This window comes from Bidens hawaiensis, unplaced genomic scaffold (genome assembly GCF_021521415.1).
Source record: "Bidens hawaiensis isolate Kalapana, Puna unplaced genomic scaffold, B.hawaiensis_p1.1 tig00027827_1, whole genome shotgun sequence".
In the NCBI taxonomy this organism is placed as follows: Eukaryota; Viridiplantae; Streptophyta; class Magnoliopsida; order Asterales; family Asteraceae; genus Bidens; species Bidens hawaiensis.
Window position 1 is genome coordinate 225,948 of NW_027494518.1, and position 23,598 is coordinate 249,545.

The 23,598-nt window shown below is 32.7% G+C and overlaps 1 protein-coding gene and 1 pseudogene across 2 annotated transcripts; both read left to right on the top strand.

Moving 5' to 3' along the window:
• The first annotated feature begins 3,408 nt into the window (after positions 1-3,408).
• LOC143575987 (C2 and GRAM domain-containing protein At5g50170-like) lies at positions 3,409-9,272 on the top strand (annotated as a pseudogene). Its single transcript, XR_013142868.1, has 9 exons — positions 3,409-3,959; positions 5,338-6,516; positions 6,885-7,067; positions 7,165-7,448; positions 7,702-7,818; positions 7,908-8,170; positions 8,247-8,439; positions 8,508-8,786; positions 8,990-9,272. The product of XR_013142868.1 is annotated as a C2 and GRAM domain-containing protein At5g50170-like (transcript).
• A 6,604-nt stretch (positions 9,273-15,876) lies between these two features.
• Positions 15,877-17,853, top strand: LOC143575993 (flavonoid 3',5'-hydroxylase 1-like). The gene is made up of 2 exons (XM_077060212.1): positions 15,877-16,845; positions 17,101-17,853. Exons 1-2 carry the CDS (start codon positions 15,877-15,879, stop codon positions 17,728-17,730), a joined length of 1,599 nt encoding a protein of 532 aa, XP_076916327.1. The 3' UTR covers positions 17,731-17,853.
• The last annotated feature ends 5,745 nt before the right edge of the window (positions 17,854-23,598 follow it).

A 23,598-nucleotide genomic window follows, 5' to 3' on the forward strand; every position in this document is an offset into this window, starting at 1 on the left:
TTAGATAAAAATAAATATGTATAAACTACGTAGGATATAAATTAACATAATTTATATGGATTTAAAATTACTTATGATGAAATAAGTGAGGGTACCCGGATGATACCCCGTGTAAGACATCACTGGTGACCCGGTCCGTCAATAATTCCAGAGAAAACCATCGTATAAAGGCCAGTGTCGTTATTTTGTGATTTAGAAAAATAATCAAGTTATGTACTCATAATGTAAATATGACATGAAAAAAGTTCCAAAACAGAAAAATAGTACCTTAGATATCTTATGCTCCCTGGACATATGCTCCAGTATAACATATATGGCGCATATGTTCAGATCTGGTTATTTTAGACGCGTTTTTCGGGATGTCTTCTATTCTGGCGCTGTAAATCGTTGTTGGTCGTCGTGTTTGGTCGGACTTTGATCGTTTCTGACCTAGGAAGCCTCGGGTGATCCATATACGAGCTGAGGTGACCCTAAAGCTTGTTTATCAACCGTTTAATCACCCGACTCATTTCCAGATCTAGAATCCGATGTCCGTGGCTGTGGTGTCGGGTGTTAGTTTGTTAGCCCTGTTGAGACAAGTTATTTCTTACGTCTCGGTTCGGGTTATCGAGCGTTGTAGAGAGCGTTTGGCTTATGTGTGTGTTTTGAGTGTGCGTTGGTGAAAGGAATGAAATGGAGGAAATGGAAGGATTTGGGGGTTCAAGGGTATTTATACCATTGACCTTTGGACCTCAAGCCAATTTCCTTCTAAGTCCATGACCATTTTTACCCGGTTCACCTTTACTAATCCCTTCTTTTTACTTATTCCGTTTAATTAACCCTTTCGTTTATTTTATTATTATTTATTAGATTTCAGGATGTTACATTTTTTGCATGATGATAATGAATCGGGATTTTTGTATCATCAAAATTGCTTTCACTAAATTGTGTCGTTTCGTCGTCGAGCTGACGATGACTTAGACAGACAAATGGATCTGTAGTTGATGTTATAGCTAGAAAGAGTAGCAACGACTTAGTTAAGATGTATAATTTACTAATTATATTATTTAATGATTAAAAAGATAAATAATAGTTTATAGGTACGATGGCTCGTTTGGTAAGTCGGTTCGGTTATTTTAAGTCAGTACTCCGCCCGTTTACCGTTAGACTAACTTGTAATATATTGTTTTTAGATTTTAAATCACTGCATAATAGCTGTTCGTTTATGTTGTAACTAAGTTCCGAGTTGACTTTATTTTAAACATGTTTAATGTATGCAGTGCATCTTTTCCCCAGTCGAACACCACATTCTTCCGTGTTAACATCGTTAATGGGGAGGCTATATTTGATATATCTTTAATGAACCTTCTATAGTAGCCCGCCAATCTTAAGAAACTACGGATTTCAGAAAGGGTCCTTGGAGATTTCCGTTGTGTGACTGCTTGAACCTTTTCTGGTTCGACCATAATCCCATCTGAATTTATAATGTGCCCTAGGAACTGCACCTCACGTAGCCCAAATGCACATTTTGAGAACATTGCATACAATTTCTCCTTTCTAATGTTTCTAACACTTCCTTAATATGGCAAGCGTGGTCTCCTTCGTTCTTTGAGTAGATTAAGATATCGTCTATGAAAACTATTACTGATATGTCCATCATCGGTCGACACACGCAATTCATTAAGTTCATAAATGCTGCAGGGGCATTGGTAAGTCCGAATTCTGAGATCTATTATGGAAAACCAACTTGCTCCTTGCAACTGGTCAAATAAATAATTTATTCTAGGTTAAAGGGTATCGATTCTTCAGTGTCAACTTATTCAATTCTCTATAGTCAAAAACACTCATTTTGGTAAATAAGTTTCAAACTATACCTATTTGGTAAATAAAATTTTCAACTACACTAATTTGTGAAAAAAAAACTCCAACAATTTTACCGTTTTATGAAGTTGGCAGCCCTAACAAAACCAGGGTGGTGTTTGCCCGGGGCTCCGCCTTCCACCTCAGCACTTCAGCGGTAAAACCCTGTTAACACCGTATAGTCTAATACCAAATTCTCAATTCGAATATCTCTAAAATAACTTAATAAGAAAAACGGAATTCGCAATATGATTTATTTTGATTTTAATTAAATTATCTTCTAATTCTAATTTTGAATACGATATTCCTCCCTTATGGAGTGTCCTTTTTAGAAAGTTGGTTGACATTTTAAAGTGTCATGTCATTATCACCAATAATAGAATGAGTTTTGCTTATTAACTCACCATTTAACAAGTGTGAGATGATTTAACTAAGAGTATTAACATCCAACTATCTATGAATATATATAAAATTACACTAAAAGTCACAACATATTTCTTCATTTTTGACTTGATAATATTTTTTTATACATTTATCTCTATTTTTTTCCTCTCTCATCTAGTCATAACATTTTTCAAAAAGTATTAAGATATTAATAGGATGAAACAATAATGTTTCAAATATACTATAAAATCATTATATATTTTTCTACCCTCCACCCACAACACACTAAACACTTATAATATTATAAACCCGGCTCACATAATGTGAGGGATAAGATGTGAATGCTCAAATATTTAATAAGTAAATGAAAGATAGACAAAAAAATAAATAGATGTGTGTGTTAGAATGTGATTGGTGGAGAGAGGTGGAGCCTATCCATTGGGAGGACACTACGAGAGTGGCGTTAATGGGCTAAATGGTTTGGTGAATGCATGGGTGATGGTGGTGTTGTGGTTTGGCGAGACGATGAGTTGTAGTGAGTGCTAGCGCACAACACCCAACCTGATAATCAAAATAAATAATAAAAATCTAACAATTAGCGATATTCTCGTTAATCATTGGGGATAGATTAGTACACGCCATATATAAAACGAACAATAAATTATATAAAAGTTACAACTTTATATGAATAAAATGATTTGAACCACAATGTTGAACGAGAGTTTCAGTATCTTCTACTTTGTTTTGATTGCAAGTCGAGCAAGTGATCGTTGATTGCTAAGAGTTTGTGTTCAATACAGGTTTATTCAAACAAATTTTGAGTCTCCTCTTGAATAAATTCGCATGTCTACCAAGGTATAACGACCAGAGACGGAGGAATCATGGGTAAAATGGTGTTCATAATTTTGTAAAAAAAAATCTACTTTTCAACCACTCATAAATCATATAATTATTATTTCTTTATCTTTATAATAGTTTAATCACAAATGCTTTTTAAAAGATGAAGTTAGTCCACAATCTACATGAAGTGACTCTATTTAACCAACACCTACTAATTAACCCGGAACTATAGAATAACTAAAAAAAATTATAAAACTCATTAAATTTTTAAATATTTAATAAATCATGTTCCAATTTGTAAATATTTTATACAGGCAAGGACAATGACATTATCATTTACCAAGGCGAATTTATACCCTGACAAAACCGCCATACCCGTCTTTTCTCTTTCTTCAAACTCCAAAAACATCCCACGTGTCACCACTTTCATCACTCCACGTATGCCCTTCAATGCCCGTCATCATCTTCAATGACTTCAAACTCCACCGCAACACCATTTTAAGAATAAATTCAAACAAAAACCATCATATATTCTATCAAACAATTAATAATGAAGCTGTAAGTGTATGTATTGGAGGGTAAAGATTGGCCAGTTGCAGAATCATTTGTAAGACTTAAAGTTTGAAAGTTTATATCAAGAACCAGGGTTTTGAAGAATACCAAGAACCCTGTTTGGAATAAGGAGTTTGCATTCATGGTTCATTCTTTAGATGATAATGAGCTTGTTGTGTCTGTTTATCATCATCATCATGATGTTGTTAATGATGAAGAGGATTTGGTGGGTCGGGTTCGGATCCCTTTGTGGTCTGTTGCTGCTGAAGAGGATCATCTTTTGCAACCCACTTGGTTTTCTGTTGAAAGTCACAAAACTAGTAAATCAATTAACAAAGAATGTGGTAAGTATTTCAAGCCTTTTATAAGTTCTTTGCATCATGATGGTGAGAGTGTATTTGTTACTTGTATATCGATTGATTTGTATAGACTAGATTTGCTTTAACTTAATTGATTGACGGTAAAATTAAGCAAGTCACACAGTTAAGTTAACATGTCTAAAGTTAAAAGTTAATTTTAATTATAATAAATTGAATAAAAAGGAACTTAAAAGAATAATTAAATGTACAAAAGAAGATAAAAGAAGATAATATTTTTTTAAAGAAGAAAATATAAAATTACGAAACATTATCTCTATTGAAATTTAGGGTAGTGGTAGAAAAGTAAGTTGGTTAAATATGAAAATGTATTTGTATTATTTTTATTTAAATGACTATACAATTTTTGATCAGCTAACTTTTGTCGACGTAGACTTTATTTTGTATTGTATGGAGCCCAATAGTCATCATAGTGATTATTCTTTTGGACTCCATAGCCCAAAATTTCATTCATATATCATGGTGTGCTACTAGCCTACTAGTAATTAGTAAATCAAGATCTATAGTTACAACTTACATGTGACACTTTAATTTCAAGCCTCATTTGGTTTCATTGGTCTTTTATAACTATGGAAAATTTCATACTTTTTTTTGTAGTCCGTTATTTTGTTTCAAGCTAAATTTGAAATTTTAAATACCAATGTGTACTGTGTAGGTTGAGGAGGAATCATATCATTACTTTCTCTTTTAGATTAGATTTCATTAAGACATATATGACCAAATTAATTTAAAGTTCACGAACAACTAACTAATTAATAGCATATGAGATCAGTGATGATTTTTTGGTTTCTACGGTTGACTGATGTGAAGAGAGAGAGATGTAGGACATAGTTGCCCTAGAAAAATATTTAAAATTGTAGTTGGAACTAAGAAAGTATCTGAAAATAAAGTTGAACGGATTGATATTGATTCTAATTGTAGATTTCTTAGAAAAGATTGATTATGATCAATGACTTATAATATCTTTTGAGGACTCAAAACAGATAAAGTGGTTCGTTAATACAAGATAGATAATTAATAGATTTATTTATAAAGATCTATAATTAGAATTCGTTTGAAGCTAGCTTGAGATAGGTTGAATTGTCCCATATAGGGTGGATATGTTAAAAACGATACACATGAAAAAACAAATACTCCACAACGGAAAGGTAAAAAGTTGGTATAATTCTAATTTGTTTATGATGATATGTATTTTATTAGCTGTCAACTCTCATTCTTGAGAAATTTTGTACATTTGTAAAGATTTTTAGTTTCAAAACATTCAATGATCTTATTAGGGTGTTATATCTAGTACAATGAAAAAAATTCTTTAGGGTGTTATATCAAATATGAATATTGATTTCAGGTAAGATTCTTCTTGCTCTTTCCTTACATGAGAAAGACCAAGACATGTCCAATGGTAATAACTTCTTCTTACAACCAAGCATCGCTAATCACTATGTTGATAGCAAACAAAGCCCTTCTCGCGATTCTAACTCCTCTAAATCACCACGAAAGATGATAAAATCCATTACTAGACGATTTGAGAGGATTTTTAAGAAACACAATGATTCCTCCGTTGTAGATGATTCATCCGACTTGCCAACGACAACCTCATCCGACAACGGCGAGTCAGCTAAAGAACCTCCCCTCACTACTACGTTTGAAGATTCAATGGAAACCATGGAGTCAATAGTTGACCAAAAAGAAATGCCTGAAAATCTACACGGAGGTGTTCTTATTGATGAAACATATGTAGTGCCTCCTAAAGATCTCAACCATTTATTGTTTTCACCGGATTCACAGTTTATGAAAGAGTTGGCAGCAATTCAAGGTACAACGGACGTTCATGAGAGCCCATGGGTGTGGGAATCCGGTCAAATGTCGTCTTTGACTCGTATCGTTACTTATACAAAAGGCGCAACAAAATTGGTCAAAGCTTCTAAAGTTACCGAAGACCAAACTTACATCAAAGCAAATGGGAAAGAATTTGCAGTTTTTGTAAGAGTGGATACGCCTGATGTTCCTTACGGGAGTACCTTCCGAGTTAAATTATTGTACAAGATAATTAAAGGCCCCGAGATCGGAGGAGATGAAACTACACGGATTGTAGTTTCTTGGGGTATTGATTTTCAGCAAAGTACAATGATGAAGAGTATGATTGAACACGGAGCTAAGCAAGGAATGAAGGAGAGTTTTGACCAGTTTTCGGAATTGCTTAGTCAAACATTCAAACCAGCCAACCATTTTACCGTATCGGACAAAAGTCAAACATTGGCAACATTGCAAAATGAGCACGAATCAGATTGGGATTTAGCGGTGGGGTATTTCTTTAACTTCACCGTGGTTTCAACTGTTTTTATGGTTATTTATGCTTTCGTGCATATCTTACTGTGTGGGCCAAATCGAATTCAAGGTTTAGAGTTTAATGGTCTTGAATTGCCGGATAGTTTTGGTGAATTTGTCACTAGTGAGATAATCTTATTCAACTTGCAACGCGTTTATATCATGGCTTCACATTTCATCCAAGCTAGGTTGCGTAGAGGTACACTTCTCCAGACTATTTGGATTTGTATTTTGAAACTTATTACTAACAAAACGCATGTTCAAATTAAAACGATCTATACCCAAACATATGTATATACATTCATGTATATCAGTAAACACACAGGCACGTAAGTACATACATAGACTTTCATGATTAAAACGATCTATACCCAAACACATGCATATACATTCATGTGTATAAGCATATAGACACGCAAGTACATACGTAGACTTTCATGATTAGAACGATATATACCCTAACACATGCATATACGTACGTTTTATATGCACATTGACAAGTAAGTACATGATACATATATTTTCATGATTAAAACGCATGACAGAAAGACACACATGATTTGGCAGGAAATGATCATGGTGTTAAAGCTCAAGGTGATGGGTGGGTGCTTACTGTTGCAATAATCGAGGGAACCAATTTAGCCCCACTGGATTCTTCGGGTTTCTCTGATCCGTATGTAGTGTTGACATGCAATGGAAAGACGAGAACAAGTTCTGTCAAGCTTCAAACACTCGATCCACAGTGGAACGGTGACTATTCATTTTACGTGTTTGTTTGATGTTAACTTCTTTTTTTTTCTTTATCATTAATGTAACTTGATATCGGACATTTGTTAATATCTTGTAGAGATTCTCGAGTTTGATGCTGCAGAAGAACCCCCGTCCCTATTAGATGTTGAGGTTTTCGATTTTGATGGTCCGTTTGGTCAAGCAGCTTCACTTGGACACTCGGAGATTAGATTCTTGAGACACACATCAGAGGAATTAGCGGACATGTAGGTCCCGCTTGAAGGAAGACTTGCACAGTCGTTACAGTCAAAGTTGCATTTGAGAATTTTCTTGGATAATAACAATGGAGTCGAAACAATCAAAGAATACTTGACAAAAGTTGAGAAAGAAGCTGGGAAAAAGGTACGATAAATTCAAAATAAAAATAATGCATATCTTTGTGTTTAGCGTATTTCGTAGTTTGATAAATGTGGTAGTGACATTAAAAAATTACAGTTTTCTTGAGCATATTCGAGCTACAAGTCTATAAATTTTTCTTTTCGGTTGACCTGAACCATACCAAAAACTTACCAGCTTTAATCTGATATCAAAACCTTCTGGCCCGCACATTTTCCACCTAGAATGTGTAGATCTGATTATAGTAGTTACTTGACAGATTAATGTGAGATCGCCTCATAGGAACTCGACATTTCAGAAGCTGTTTAGCTTGCCACCTGAGGAATTTCTTGTCAGTGATTTCTCGTGTTCTCTCAAAAGAAAATTGCCACTTCAGGTACGCTCAGTTAGAGCATTATGAAAAAACCCTGACTATAAGTCGTCTTTATTACAACATATCATTGGTTTCTGTTCTCATATATATAGGGCCGATTGTATGTATCTTCAAGAATTGTCGGGTTTTATGCGAACTTATTTGGACACAAAACAAAATTTTCGTTCTTGTGGGAAGACGTTGAAGACATTCACATGCTTCCACCAACACTGGCATCAATGGGGAGCCCGATACTTGTGATGGTTCTGGTTAAAGGTCGAGGCGTAGACGCGAGGCATGGTGCCAAGTCTCAAGACGAAGAGGGCCGACTGTGTTTTTACTTTCGTTCGTTCGTATCATTTAGTTCGGCTAGACGGTAAATATAACTGAAACGACTTTGCATTTCTTTATTTCTTAATAAATAATCTTTAATTATCTTTTGTGAAAATTAGGACAATTATGGCGTTATGGAGAACAAGATCATCAAGCCCGGATCAGAAAATCGACCACGTTGAGGATAAAACCGTCACGCTTCACGACCAACAAGAAAAAGATGAGAAGTGTTCGTGTGAAGACGTTACTTCCCATATGGTCGTTGGAGATGCAAAAATGTCCAAGATCTATTCGGAAGAACTTCCGTTCAATGTGAGTACTTGAAAAACATTTGCAAGCATACCGGCGTTTACTTTGACTTGACTTGACTTGGCTTACAGGTGGAGTCAGTTATGGAAATATTTAAAGGAGGAGACTTTGAGCATAAAGTTATGGAAAAATTGTGTCGTTTGAATTACAGCACAACCGATTGGGAACCTGTTACGGGACGTTCTGATACGCTTGAAAGACGGTTATGTTGGAAGTTTAACAAAGGGGTGTCGAGTTTCGGCGGTGATGTTACGTGCACGCAACAGAAGTTACCAATCACTGACAGGAAAGGGTGGACCGTGAACGAGACTATGTCTCTCCATGATGTGCCATTTGGCGATCACTTTTATGTGAGTCTCACTAACCATCGCAACACGAAAATGTGACAACTATTATTATCGACAAAATTTCTTTTTCTCTAGTCTCTACGAAAATAGTAACAAAATACGTTTGTTTTTGTGTTTTTGTGACGGTCGTGGGCAATATCTGCCGTAGTGGCTTTATAGTTTCTGTACATGTTTAAGATGGTCTAATGTTCAATTGGAAAATGCAGGTTCAGGTCAAGTATGAAATGGTTGATAGTAGACCGGGGCGCTGCACGTGTGATGTTTTCATTGGGGTTGTGTGGCTCAAAAGTTGTAAATTTGAGCAACGAATAGCTCGAATTGTTGTTGTAAAGTTCGGTGATCAGGTTCGAGAGATGTTCGTGTTGGTTGAAAGAGAAGTTCTGTTCGCAGTTGATAGTTGTAGTTGATGATGATGTTACAAAGGATTGCATCTTCTCTTAGTTTGTGTTTTAAAATGTAAGTTAAACATTAAAGGGGTTCATTGAGGATATAGAATTATAGATGAGCATTTTTTTTTTGGGTACTTTTTGAATGCGTTGTATTTTTTAAGTATAATTTAGAAAAATTGTAACTATTATTATAACCTATTGTTCGATAATAATCTATTTTTTATGACTTGACCAATGATGGTCTTAAATTTCAATTTTGTTTTCAAAAGAAATTCCGGTGAATGCCAAAAAAATATATATAAAGTTTTTTGTTGTCAACTCAATTTAGTTAAATAACTAGTGAGAATTTCTTCAGTTAATAAGATTTATATCAAAATGTAGTTAATACTAATATCTGAATAGAAGTCGGGTCGGTATCGCATACCAACAACTTTGTTTTTAACAAAATTAATATTGGATTGCCAATAAAAAGTAGAAATCGGTTTCTGTGCGTTTATCTCAAGATCTAGTGCAAGCTTAATTGCTAAACAGTTTGAATCATTGTAATATCAATTAGTGTGATCAAGGGAAGAGGCAAACACGATTAGATTAAGATATATTTAAAGCCAAAGATACAACGGTTTAGCTTCCAAAACGTCCAAAGCTCCTAAATAATATATCTTCATGAGTTCGAGCGACACCAGGAATTAGTGTTGCAATTCTTTGGGTGACACTCCTAACGTCACTGGGAGTGTTCTTGTCATCATCAAAATTAACTTTTATTATTTTGCTCGTTCTCGATCTGATCTTCATTATTACTTATTTGTAGCAGCCTTAATGATCCTACAGTTTGTTTTTTTTAAGTTGATGAATGAAAGTTATTAGAAAAAGATCAAATTATAATAAAAAAATAATTTGGTTATACATATTATAGATATATTTGAGCTAAATTTGAAACTGAAAAACAATATTTACATAACATACAAAGATGCCTATCTACCTATTCTAATAAAGGAAAATCACTAAGGATACATCTCATTTGTAGATTCATTCATACCCTAAATTTTCCGCTCAATCTATTATTCTATTTTTAATGAAAACATATTTATGTCATTGTAATAAAAACATATCAGTTCATCATTTAATCAAATAACTAATTACATAAATTATAGAGATTAAAAATATGTAGATATTTATATCAATATAATCAAAATATTTTTATCATTAATGAAATCAAATCTAGTATTTTTAATTTAATATATTTGTATACACATTTGAGTGTAGGAGATGAATGTTGAAATTCGATGAACGATATTTATAGGTTTAAGAAGATGATAAAAATTAAAAGAAACTATGAATAAATAACAATTTTATTCTCACATATTCATTGTGAGATGAATGTTGAAATTCGATGAACGATATTCATGCTAACTTTATATATGACGTTCTTATTTTTTATGTCATTCATATTGAAACATCTTATCATCTTTAGAAAGAATTCACTATTCCATTAAAAAAATATAATTACAAATTATAAAATTACTATTTGCATCTTTTTCATGATTATGAAAAATTGTGTGAGAATACACCATGTATTCGTATGAATATTTCATTAGAAAATATATTTTGAACTTATAAAACCATTTAATTTGAAAAAATATAGTTTTTTTTATTTAATCATTTAATTTTATAACTTAATTGACGTTTTTAAGGCTCTCGTGCATCATACGAGTTCTAAAGTTTGTATATATACATCAAATAAAAATAAATAAAAACTAGAAGTATAATAAATAATATTAAAAGAAACTATGAATAAATAAGATGATATTTATAGGTTTAAGAAGATGATAAAAATTAAAAGAAACTATGAATAAATAATAATTTTATTCTCACATATTCATTCAACCTCCATGGATCCATAGAGTTTTCATCTATCTTTTTCGAAACTGTAATTTATTCATGCTAATTTTATATACGATGTTCTTTATTTTTTATGTCATTCATATTGAAACATCTTATCATCTTTAGAAAGAATTCATTATTCCATTAAAAAATATATAATTACAAATTATAAAATTACTATATGCATATTTCTCGTGATTATGAAAAATTGTGTGAGAATACACCATGTATTCGCATGAATATTTCATTAGAAACTGTATTTTGAACTTATAAAACTATTTAATTTAAAAAAATTATAGGTTTTTCTAATTTGATCATTTAATTTTTTTAACTTAATTGACGTTTTTAAGCATCTCATGCATCACACGAGTTCTAAAGCTTGTATATATACATCAAATAAAAATAAATAAAAACTAGAATTATAATAATCTGTAACTTAATTAGCATTAGTTACCAAAACCAAATCTTGAACTTTTTACTAATATCCCCTAGAATTAAATAATTACAATTTTTGATTAATTTGAATGACTTTTTACATTTGTCGCACTAATATCACTTCTCGCATAAACTTAATCTATATGTATATATAAAATTTTTCGTCAATCTTTTTTCAAAATAAATAAAAGTCTTAATTACATAAAAGAGAAACGTGCCTTTTGTTTTCAATATTTAAATTAAAATAAATATTACAAGAATATAAAGCAACATCATCATATCTCACCTGGCTCGATCTTTATAGTTTTTGATACAAGTAATTGTTTTGGTCATAATTAAGTAATTAACCCATATTCCTTACTTGTGATATAGTGGTAGAAGGCTTGGGTTTTCCGGTGAAGACCCAAGTTTGAAACCCACTTTTGCACTTTTGTGTGGATATTGGTAAAAAAGAATCTGAGCCAGCTCTTATGTAAATGTTATCAGTTTGAACCCTAAGCTCACCAGGGTTTTCATCCCACTGTGTTTTACGCAAGAGAGTTATGCTTTTGTGGTGGGGCAACAACTGTCAAGTGCCAGTCGGCGGTATGGTTTCCCGAGGGAACGCACAAGTCAAACTCCGAAGTTAGTGTGGGCCCGGTTAAAACAACATAGTCTCGCCAGAGTGAGCACTGGGACTCTTCAAATTCGATAACTTAAATATAAGAAAATTACCGTTTAAAAAAACAATTAACTCATAAAAGAGAGGTTTGTAGTAGTTAAAAAGCGTATGACATAGGCAATAATCTTACCAATTGAAATATTAAGATTAAGCCATAGCAATATGTTATTACGTAACAGTTGCGGTTACTCAATTTATCACGAGAGCTAATTCTTACAATCAATGTTTAAAAACTCTAATTGAACCATTTACCGACTTTACAATTTCTTTTTAGTGACATGGGACACATTTAATCACTGCTTTTATATTTATTTATTTCGAATGCCAACTCATACACTTTTTAATGCTATTCTTAAACTACATACTTTTTAGTCAATTATGGAACTCGAGCCCACACTTCTTGAAAATAAAAAGTCTTATCCAATTCTCTGGTATGATAGGATCTATCAGAATATAACATTACAATGGCTTCAAAAAGTTCAAGCTTCTTACAACTTTGTATTTCCATTCAAGTTTTTAGGCTTCTTCAATCCTTTACACTCATTAGTGAACCTACATACAATATATGGGAGACAACCACCTAATTCTTTTTAATGTTATATATATATATATATATATATATATATATATATATATATATATATATATATATATATATATATATAGGGTAATGATCCTAAGTGAACTATTTGCAAATTGAGAACTTTAAGAACCATTTTGAACCACTAAAAACACATTTAAAAAAAATATTTAAAAAATCATAAAACAAAAAATAATAAAAATTTTAAAAAAGTAAAAAACCAAAATTCTTATATTTCATTCCGGTTTCATTAAAAAAATAAAAAATAATAAAAAAAACGTCGTATTATACACCTATGTATAATTTTATATAATATTTGGTTACGTAATATACACATATATACAATATCATGTATCTTAAATTATAAACATGTGTACAAAAAAACATGTAAATATACATATATGTATATATTATACATATGTGTATATAATTTAGCTAAACCGAGTTTTTTTTTATGAAACCGGAATGTTAAAATAAGAATTTTGGATTTTATACTTTTTTGATTTTTGTGTTTTTTTTATTTTATGATTTTTTTTATTTTTGGGTTTTTTGTGGTCCAAAATGGTTCTCATAGTTCTCAATTTCAAAAATGTTCTCTCTTGATCCTGATCTTATATATATATATATATATATATATATATATATACTAGTTTTTATCCCCCGTATTACGGGGGTTGTTTTATATTATTTGTTTATAATATTTATTTAATTTTTGAATTTTTTATTTTTTTATTATATGAAAGTTAATAATATACTTATGGTTTAATGATAAATTGTTTCACAAATAAATGAGATGTTTTAACCCGGTTTAAAAGCTATATGAGTTTGATGAGACTCAAGAGCCGTTTATTTTGTTACTATATAATTGGTTTTTTAATTATAAATAATATATATATATATATATTAAATAAATCAAATATTAATTGTTAGTAATAACCACACTTTATAGGATTTTTATATCAAACATTTAGTGAGATTAGTTTTTTAATTTAATGAGATGTAATAACCCGTTTAAAAAATATTTGAGTTTGATGAGACCCATACCTGTGAATTTGGGTCAAATGCATGAGAAACATTCATTTAAAAATCAAGCAAATCTGGTGACTCCAAAAAAAGGGGGAGCGACCACATTGCGACACGTAGGATTTTTATGTTTTCGTTTATATAGATTATATATATATATAGGATCAGGATCATGAGAGAACCTTTTTAAAATTGAGAACTATGAGAACCATTTTGGACCACAAAAAATCCAAAAATAAAAAAAAATCATAAAATAAAAAAAAACACAAAAATCAAAAAGTATAAAAACAAAATTCTTATTTTATCATCCCGGTTTCATAAAAAAAACTCGGTTTAGCTAAATTATATAACACATATGTATAATATATACATATATGTATATTTACATGTTTTTTTGTACACATGTGTATAATTTAAGATAAATGATACTGTACATATATGTATATTACGTAACCAAAGATTATATAAAATTATACATATGTGTATAATACGACGTTTTTTTTTATTTTTTTAATGAAACCAGAATGAAATATAAGAATTTTGGTTTTTTTACTTTTTTAAAATTTTTATTATTTTTTGTTTTATGATTTTTTATATATTTTTTTTAAATGTGTTTTTAGTGGTCCAAAATGGTTCTCAAAGTTCTCAATTTGCAAAGGGTTCTCTTCTTGCAAATTGAGAACTTTGAGAACCATTTTGGACCACTAAAAACACATTTAAAAAAATATTTAAAAAAATCATAAAACAAAAAATAATAAAAATTTTAAAAAAGTAAAAAAAACCAAAATTCTTATATTTCATTCCGGTTTCATTAAAAAAAATAAAAAAACAAAAAAAAACGTCGTATTATACACATATGTATAATTTTATATAATCTTTGGTTACGTAATATACACATATGTACAGTATCATTTATCTTAAATTATACACATGTGTACAAAAAAAACATGTAAATGTACATATATGTATATATTATACATATGTGTATATAACTTAGCTAAACCGAGGTTTTTTTTATGAAACCAGGATGATAAAATAAGAATTTTGGTTTTTTTTACTTTTTTGATTTTTGTGTTTTTTTTATTTTATGATTTTTTTTTATTTATGGGTTTTTTGTGGTCCAAAATGGTTCTCATAGTTCTCAATTTCAAAAAGGTTCTCTCATTTTTCTGATCCTATAAATATATATATATATATATATATATATATATATATATATATATATATGTATGTATAAATCTCGATCTTCCCAATGAAATTGTGGTTAAGCTCTTTGATCACTCAGTATTCTTAAAAAAATTATGGATCTGTGACTGTCTACACTTTTATTCATAATTGTGTAGTATTATAAACTTTTTCTAGCGTGGAATATAATAACCCTTAAGAAAGATGATAAAAGTCTTGCTTTATGTTGAACTTTTAATTGGACTATGAAATATATGATGTGAAATTTGATTTCGTGTGTGGGCCAAAGATTCATCAGATTTAATTATGCGATATTTAATACGATATTTGATTTGTTTCATGACTTTGCTTAATGATTCACTAGATTTAATTATGCACTATTTTTATATGAAATTTGATTTTGTTTCATGTCTTTGGGTTAATGATTCACTAAATTTAATTGAGGAAAATTGAATTTTAATAACCTTGCATTTTGTAGATGGTGGTCGGTGTCCGGCAGCCTAAATACAAAAAAGAAAGTCAGTGTTCTAATAATAATGATGATGATGATGATGATGATGATGATGATGATAATCTCATCTGAGAATAAACATGTCATCAGTCTGACCGTTTATACTATTTCTTCTCATTAGACCTCTGTTTAAAGAAACTTAACAGTGTTAAATTTTATCCGAATTTCAAACTGATGTTTTAAGGCTTTAGATCAGAAGGAATATACAAGTTGAATGATGTAAAACTTACCTCGAAAGGATACTCTAAACGTCGATCAACTTGATTAACTGGAAGTTTAAACACCCGTATATCCTTCTTCAAATCGTGTTTAAAACTTGATCAAGGTACATAAGCATCCACACTATTTGGATAATTAGGTAGCACACATGCATGTGCACGGGCTATAATGGCATCCTTAAGACTTTCTCACATTCCATTATTAGCAAAATGACACAAGTACACAATTTGGTGTCATGGTTGTGCCAAGAAAACACCAACAATCAGCTACTAGTGTTAATGATCACCATTTTATTACTAATCTTGGCTAGTTTACGCTATAAGTCCATACTTTCAAATTCCTCAAATGGTGTACCGTCGTTGCCACCAGGTCCACACTCGTTCCCAATAATCGGGTACCTTCCGTTTCGTAGTCCTGACTTGCACACACAGTTCACCAAAATGGCTCGCACCTATGGCCCCATCTTTAAGTTCAAGGTTGGAAGCAAACTTCATGTTGTCATAAACACCCCAGAGTTGGTAAAAGTAGTGGTCCGTGACCAAGATGAGGCGTTTTCTGACCGTGACCAATCAGTCGCCGCCTTATTAGTATCTTATGGAGGTCAAGATATAATATTTTCTAAAAATAACCACAACTGGCGTAAGCTTCGGAAGATATTTGTCCATGAGATCCAAAGCAACATAAATCTTAAAGCATCTGCTTCGTTTCGAAGGGAGGAAGTTAGAAAAACCATCAAGAATCTTTTAGGTAAAGTTGGTACCGCGGTTAACATCCGTGAAATGGCTTTCGATACAGAGACAAATGTCATATTGAGAATGATTTGGGAAAACCCAGCAGACAACAAGGCTAAAAGTCACAATCTTGGAGCCGAGATAAATATGGTGGCAACAAACATTGTTAAGACTTTTGGTTGGGTGAATTTGTCGGATTTCTTCCCTGGTCTTGCCGGGTTTGATCTACAAGGTGTTGAGCGGGACATGAAGATGCAGTTTAAGAAGTTGGATGCAATATTCACTAGCATCATTGAAGATCGAATCGAATTTAACTTCAAAATGTCACAAGGTGAAATGGGGCGCGGAGGAAAGAAAGATTTTGTACAGATCTTACTAGACCACAAGGACGAAAATGATGGAAGCGTAAGATCGCTTAACATGACCCAAATGAAGGCACTTCTCTTGGTTAGATTACTCTTTATCCTTTGTGAATCGCTTCTAGTTGCCGAACCTGAACTTTTTAGCCGGTATCATCATAAGGCTTTTCATAATCTACTAGTTACAATTTGCAATAAGGGCCCAAATCTTATTATTCTAATGAAAACACATATTTATATACAAATTTTCCAATAAATTATGATGATTTGGGGTCGACGAACCCTCTTAAGACCCCATTGGTTCTGCAATTTGTCGCTATTGATCCAACTATATGAACTTGAGTATTATCATTTTGTTCTGATTGCAGGAACCGATACAACGGAAACAACTGTAGAATGGGCAATGGCAATTATTATGCAAAATCCTAACGTAATGAAAAGGGTTCAAGAAGAATTGTTAGAGATTGTGGGACTAAACAACATGGTCGAAGAATCTTATCTCCCAAATCTACATTACCTAAATGCAACATTCAAGGAAACATTACGATTGTATCCTATTGTCCCTTTCTTAGTCCCACGATCGACAAGCAAGGCATGCACAATAGGTGGATATGCAATCCCAAAGGGTTGTACTATCTTTATTAATGTTTGGTCAATCCACCGGGATCCTAGATACTGGGACAATCCATTGGAATTCAATCCCGATAGGTTCTTGACAGACAAATGGGATTATAAAGGAAACAATTTGACGTTTTTCCTGTTTGGATCAGGGAGAAGATCTTGTGCGGGTGCTCCATTGGCCGAGAAAATGATAATGCTAATCTTGGCTTCGCTCTTGCACTCGCTTGACTGGAGCTTGCCCAATGGTGAAGAGCATGACCTTACTGAAACATTTGGCATTGTATTAAAGAAAAGAAGACCACTTGCTGCTATCCCGTCCAAAAGATTGCCAGATGCGGGTCTCTATATGTAATCTTGCAAGGCTTCTTCCTTATGTTGGTTGCATGTGTAACGAATTATGTTATAATTAGCGTTTTAGTGTGCCTCCTTGGAATAAATTTTGATGTTCAAAACATATATTATTCTTAATTAGTTTGATAGCATCTTGACACATTGTAAACCATAATAAACAAAAAACAATTTTAAAACAAAATAATGAACGATGAGTACTATAACACCTCGATGGCTCGACCCATCTAGGTCGACACGTGACAAATTGGTATCAAAAATAATATATAGCAGATGCATGTCTAAGTTACTAAACTTATGTCAATCTAGTTATGTATCACCCGGAAATCTTAACAATCATAAATGGTATATATCTTTTATGTATCTTCTAGTCTTCATTATTGACAATGGCTATGTCAACCAACTATTTTCTAGCATCTTGTCTATCTTCAAGACATCTAGTACCCCAAAAGTAATCCAAGCCATCCTACTCAATGAAATTTCACATGCTTAATAGAACTAAAATTGGTCAGCTATAAAACTTGTAAATCTATAAAGTAAACACAGTAAAATATGCATCATGGGATTGCCTTCTAGATCGACTTGGAGATCTCAACCAAGACTACTGCAAAAAGAAACGAGTTCAGCGCAATTCCTTGGTGAAGGCCCACCTCCATAGGGAGAGAAGTTTGTATCTCTTACTAGTGCCAAATGCTTGTTTTAGCTCTGTCTTCTCCCTATAAGTTTTTTCCCCATTAATCTACAAAGAATGTGTATCGCCCCCATAGCAGATGACTCTTGCATAAATCAAAATTGGTTTTTCGTAACATAAGTTTCCCGTATATATTGTCCTAGGCATTGCCTTAGTCCTTCCCATCTTCCTAAGGGATCTTCTCACCTCTACATGCTGATATTGTGACAATAGTAGTTATTTTGTTGTCGACATTGGGTAGTGAGGGCCTCACATTCTTCTTGGTTAGGCCTACTTTTTAAATTTTTAACAGCTAATTAACCTACTGCTAAATCCACCTAACCTGTTGATGATTTGAACCCTCGACCTCAAAAGGAAGGGAACATGCACCTACAACATACCGGATATCGTTGAGCCAAATGCTTTCTGCTTTTGAAAAGAGTGTGAAAAAAGGCTTGCCATCCAAACTTGATGTCACGCCCCTTTACCAAAACCTTTCCATCGTCTCCCTTTATATCTTCATGACCCCTAAACCTTGTCTCCTACGTCCCTAGCTTTGACAATCTTAATTAATGTATCAACAACCCCTACTTAGTTATCAGTCGGTGATTATCTTCTCATTAGGCAATGTTATTTGCCTGCTACATAAGAAAAGATATGATATATCCGGATAAAATAACGCATACCCCAGAAAAAAAAAAAGAAAATTAAACATCTCGAATATATGATTGCTATGTTCTATGAATTATTAAAAAAAATAAAACATGTTTTAAGATCGGCCGAATCTTTTAGACTAGCCTGTTAGAAATCTCGAATTAGTTTTTAAAACATTAATGTCACAGTCGTTTGAAAATTTCTTACACGGTTAACCACTTTAATTTTAATTTAATTTTGTTTCAACATAACCATTTAGAAAAAAAAAAGGCAATTTACTTTATCACTGGGATTATTTAAAAATCTCATGTATCAAGCGTATGGCAGGAACAAAAAGATTTTCTTACAGGAGTTAGAATATTTTTGGGTCTCTATTCAGTTGACGATCGCTATATATATAAACTCTTTTTATTCCGATTCAGCCTTTCGGATGGGCCGTTCCGGTCGGGTCGGTTCATATAGAAAAAAAAAGTAACAAAACAAAATTACATATAACAAAAAAAAAGTACGTGAAACTTTATTAGAAATTCATAAAACATCATTTAGTCTGACATTCACAGACAAGTCTTTTTAAATGAAACAAATACAACTATAATTTAATTTCTTATCACCTATCCCCGCAAATCAGACTTCACGTAATTCATCATCGAAAAGCATTCAACATCACGATGGGTATGAGCTAACTTCAATAAAGGATGCACCAACACAAATGAAGTTGGTTATCAAAACAATGTAATATATAAATTCGAACATTTTCTTTTAAGATTTAAATTCTTAATTCCTTGTACTCACATGACATATTAGTTGTGTCATCATAACCTTTTTATAATAGGTTATAAATGTAGACTCGGTTGATAGTTTTAGGGTTGGGCTTAAAAATTGGGTATATATTGATTGGCCATTTGAACTTATACTTGTATTAAAATTTGTTTCTATCAAACTCAAATTTGGAATAAATTATTTATATACATTTATATAATTAGTTATGATTGTAAATACGTAAGTTTATTTTTATTATGAACGGTCTCGAAATTTCATGGGGTCGTTCTCAAAATTTCACGAAGCCATTTTATCATTTCTTGAAATTTCACAGGGGTTGGTGTCAAAATTTCACAAGGATCGGTCAAGATTTTAACACATATATACTACTAATTTTTCTTTTCACATGGGTCGGCCGGCCCCTAGTTAGAGAGTAGGGTCCGCCAATGATCAAGCGTCACTTGAAGAAAAAAACTCATTCAAAGTCAGCATGGCTCGATTTGTAAACAAGCCGAACACAGGTGAATGAAAGATCGCTAGGGGTGTTCTTCGGGTTTCGGGTTTTTCGAGTCAAGTTATTCGGGTTTCAAAGTTTTAAATCTTGACCGGAAACCTGACCCAAATCTCTCACGGGTTTTTTGGGTTCGGGTAATTCGGTTTGGGTTAATCGGGTTTCGTGTATCATAGAAAAAAACACAAAACCAAAATTTTTTAAAAAACTATAATGCTAAAATTAAAACAAAATAGTCTTCTTTGCTAACACATATAATCAAATAATAAATTAACCTAACTTGATAAAACAATTCAAAAGAAGAGTAATACTAACTCGAACCATAATCGTAGTTAATCGGGAGTGATTTGGTTGTTTGATTATGGTTGCTATTAGTAGTTAACGGAATTCATAAATTAATAATAAGCAATCGATTCATAATAGTTAGAATGACAACACTTGATTAAATCCTGATTCTGATAACTTTAGTGACTAAGACTTAGCCTATTATACATTAAAATATATTTAATTTCAAAACTAAAAGTTTATTCGGGTTTTTCGGGTTGACCCAAATCTTACAAATCAAACCCGAGAACCAACCCGAATTACTTCGGTTCGGGTTCGGGTTAGTCTTTTCTCGGGTTTGGGTTCTTCGAGTCAGGTTAGTTCGGGTACGGGTTTTTCGGGTTAGGTTTCGAGTTTCGGGTAAAAGTAACAGCCCTAAAGATCACTGGTTGGCTCAATTGCATGGCTATTTAAAAATGACTAATAATATTTGGTTACTTTGAGAATTATGTTTATCCAATTAGATTACATTAGAGATAAACAATTTTCAAGAAAAAATCTATTCTAATTAATATATTTTTAACTACATTAAATTGGTAAATTAGTTCGAGACCCGTGTATTGATGAAAAATTTAAAATTAACTATTAAATGAAATACAGTCAACAAACTAATCATATATTGTTAATACAATTATAATTTACATTAAATTACAGAAATTACATAACCAATATTACACAAAAATGTTACAAATAAATAAAAAATTTCTTTTACACTACATTTATGATTGTATTAGTAGGTATACATTGTTTATCAAAAATCAAAATATTTAGTCCATTCAGCTTGTAACTCTTAATAAGGTAACATACAGGTCTGCTTATAAGTCTTGATATAGTCAAGTGTAGTTGTCCACATGACAAAATACATACCAACTCTAGTTTTACCAACAACAATATTTTGGGGGGGGAAAAAGAAGAAAAAAAAAACTCTGCATTTTAGCATGTTAAGATAAGTGAGTCGAACCGAGCTAACTCACTTGACTTCGAGACAAAATCCAACCTGCTTAGGCTCGATTCGGTTACCAACTTATTTATCAGTTGGTTAAATAATCAGGCATGATGGTAAATTGTGTAAAATAGTAGGCGTCTCAATAAGTTTTTTACAATTACGTTTCATGTCAAATTATATAGATTGCACTTTAAAGTTACTTTTTCAATTTATTTTTTCTTTTCTAATAGTTGATAACCTAGGTGAAATTATTTTAAAACTTGATCAGGTTGGTGAATAGGTAGGTACTAGGTACGTAGCACACATTTGCATGGGCTATAAAGGTATCCATATATGAATTATTTGGGAGAATTTAGAAATCTTGGAGCTGAAATAGACATGGTGGCATCAAACAATGTTAAGATTTTTGGTCGGATGAATTTGTCTGACTTCTTTCCGAGTCTTGCCTGGTTTGATCTACAAGGTGTTGAGCAACCTAACAAACTGGATGAGATTTTAACTCGTATCATTGAAGATCGAATCGAATCCAACCACAAAAGGTCACAAGATGAAGTAGAGCTTGAAGTAAAGAAAGATTTTGTATAGATCTTACTAGATCACAAGGAATAAAGTGATGCAACGTCGCTCAACGTGGCCCAAATGAAGGCATTTCTCATGGTAAGATTACTCTTCATTTTTTAGAATCGCTTCCGGCAATGGAACCATAAGTTTTTAGTCGGGGTTGTCATAAGGTCTTTTTTCTCTCCCAGTTACAATAGGGTTCTAACGGGTCCAATTACTCAGATTTTTTCCTTGAAAACTCAAATTTCATATAAATAGATCCAACAAACTGAAATTGAGTATAATACTTTGTTTGATCAGAACGTTCTAATAGTAGGAGCTGACACAAGAGCAACAATGGTAGAATGGGCTATGGCGGTTCAAGAAGAATTAGTAGAGATCGTAGGACTAGACTACTAACACAAATGCATCAACTTCAAATAATGTTGATTGATATATTCAAATAAATGAAAAATTCTAGAATCAATGCTTAGTCAAAGTTGTTGTAACTTCCATGTATATCCCTTTATTTGCTCATGTAATCGTGCACCTCCTCCTATATGTACACAATGTATCATTGAATAGAAATTATGTTTTTCCATTATCATTATATGGTAATCAGAGCCTAAAACACTCCCACGAGTAACCTCAGCCGATCCCATTTTTTTTCTTCTTTCATCAATGGCTTCCTCTAACACAATTATCACAATTACTGCCTCTACTAACTTCAACATCACTCTCACCTCCCAAAATTTTTCTGTTTGGAGACGCCATGTGCAATCAACTCTTGTCGGCCTTGACCTCGACAATTTCATCACCGTTGCTACTCCGGCTCCATCACAAACCATTGCTGAAAATCAATCCGTCAAAACCAACCCGGCTTATACAACTTGGTTTCGTCAGGACCAGGTCATCTTTAGTGCCCTTCTTGGATCTTGCTCCAACGAGATCCAACCCCTCATCGTGTCGGCCTCCACGGCCAAAGATGCTTGGGACCGGTTAACATCCTCCTTTGCGAGCAAATCACGCTCCCGAATAATCTCCCTAAAATCTAAACTTGCTTCGAAACCTAAGGGCACCAGATCTGTTGCAGATTTCCTCAATGAGATGCGTTCCATTGCCGACGAATTGGCTCTCGTTCAAAGTCCAGTCACCGAGGAGGAATTTATAGTTCATGTTCTCACCCAACTTGGTGATGAATACACCTCCATTGCTGCCGCGCTTAAGGTACGGGAAACCCCGGTCTCCTATCCGGATATTTTTGACAAACTTGTGGACTTTGAACGATCATTGAAACCGGCCGAACCTGTTAACCCCATTATTGCTACTGCAAATGCAACCCAAAGACAACAAGTTCGACACCAGTTCCGCCATTCCGATCCTCAAAACTGGAATGCCCGAACTCAGTCACCCGCCTCATCCCAACGACCATCCCGGTCTAACAGGTTTCAACCGGGTCCATCTAGTA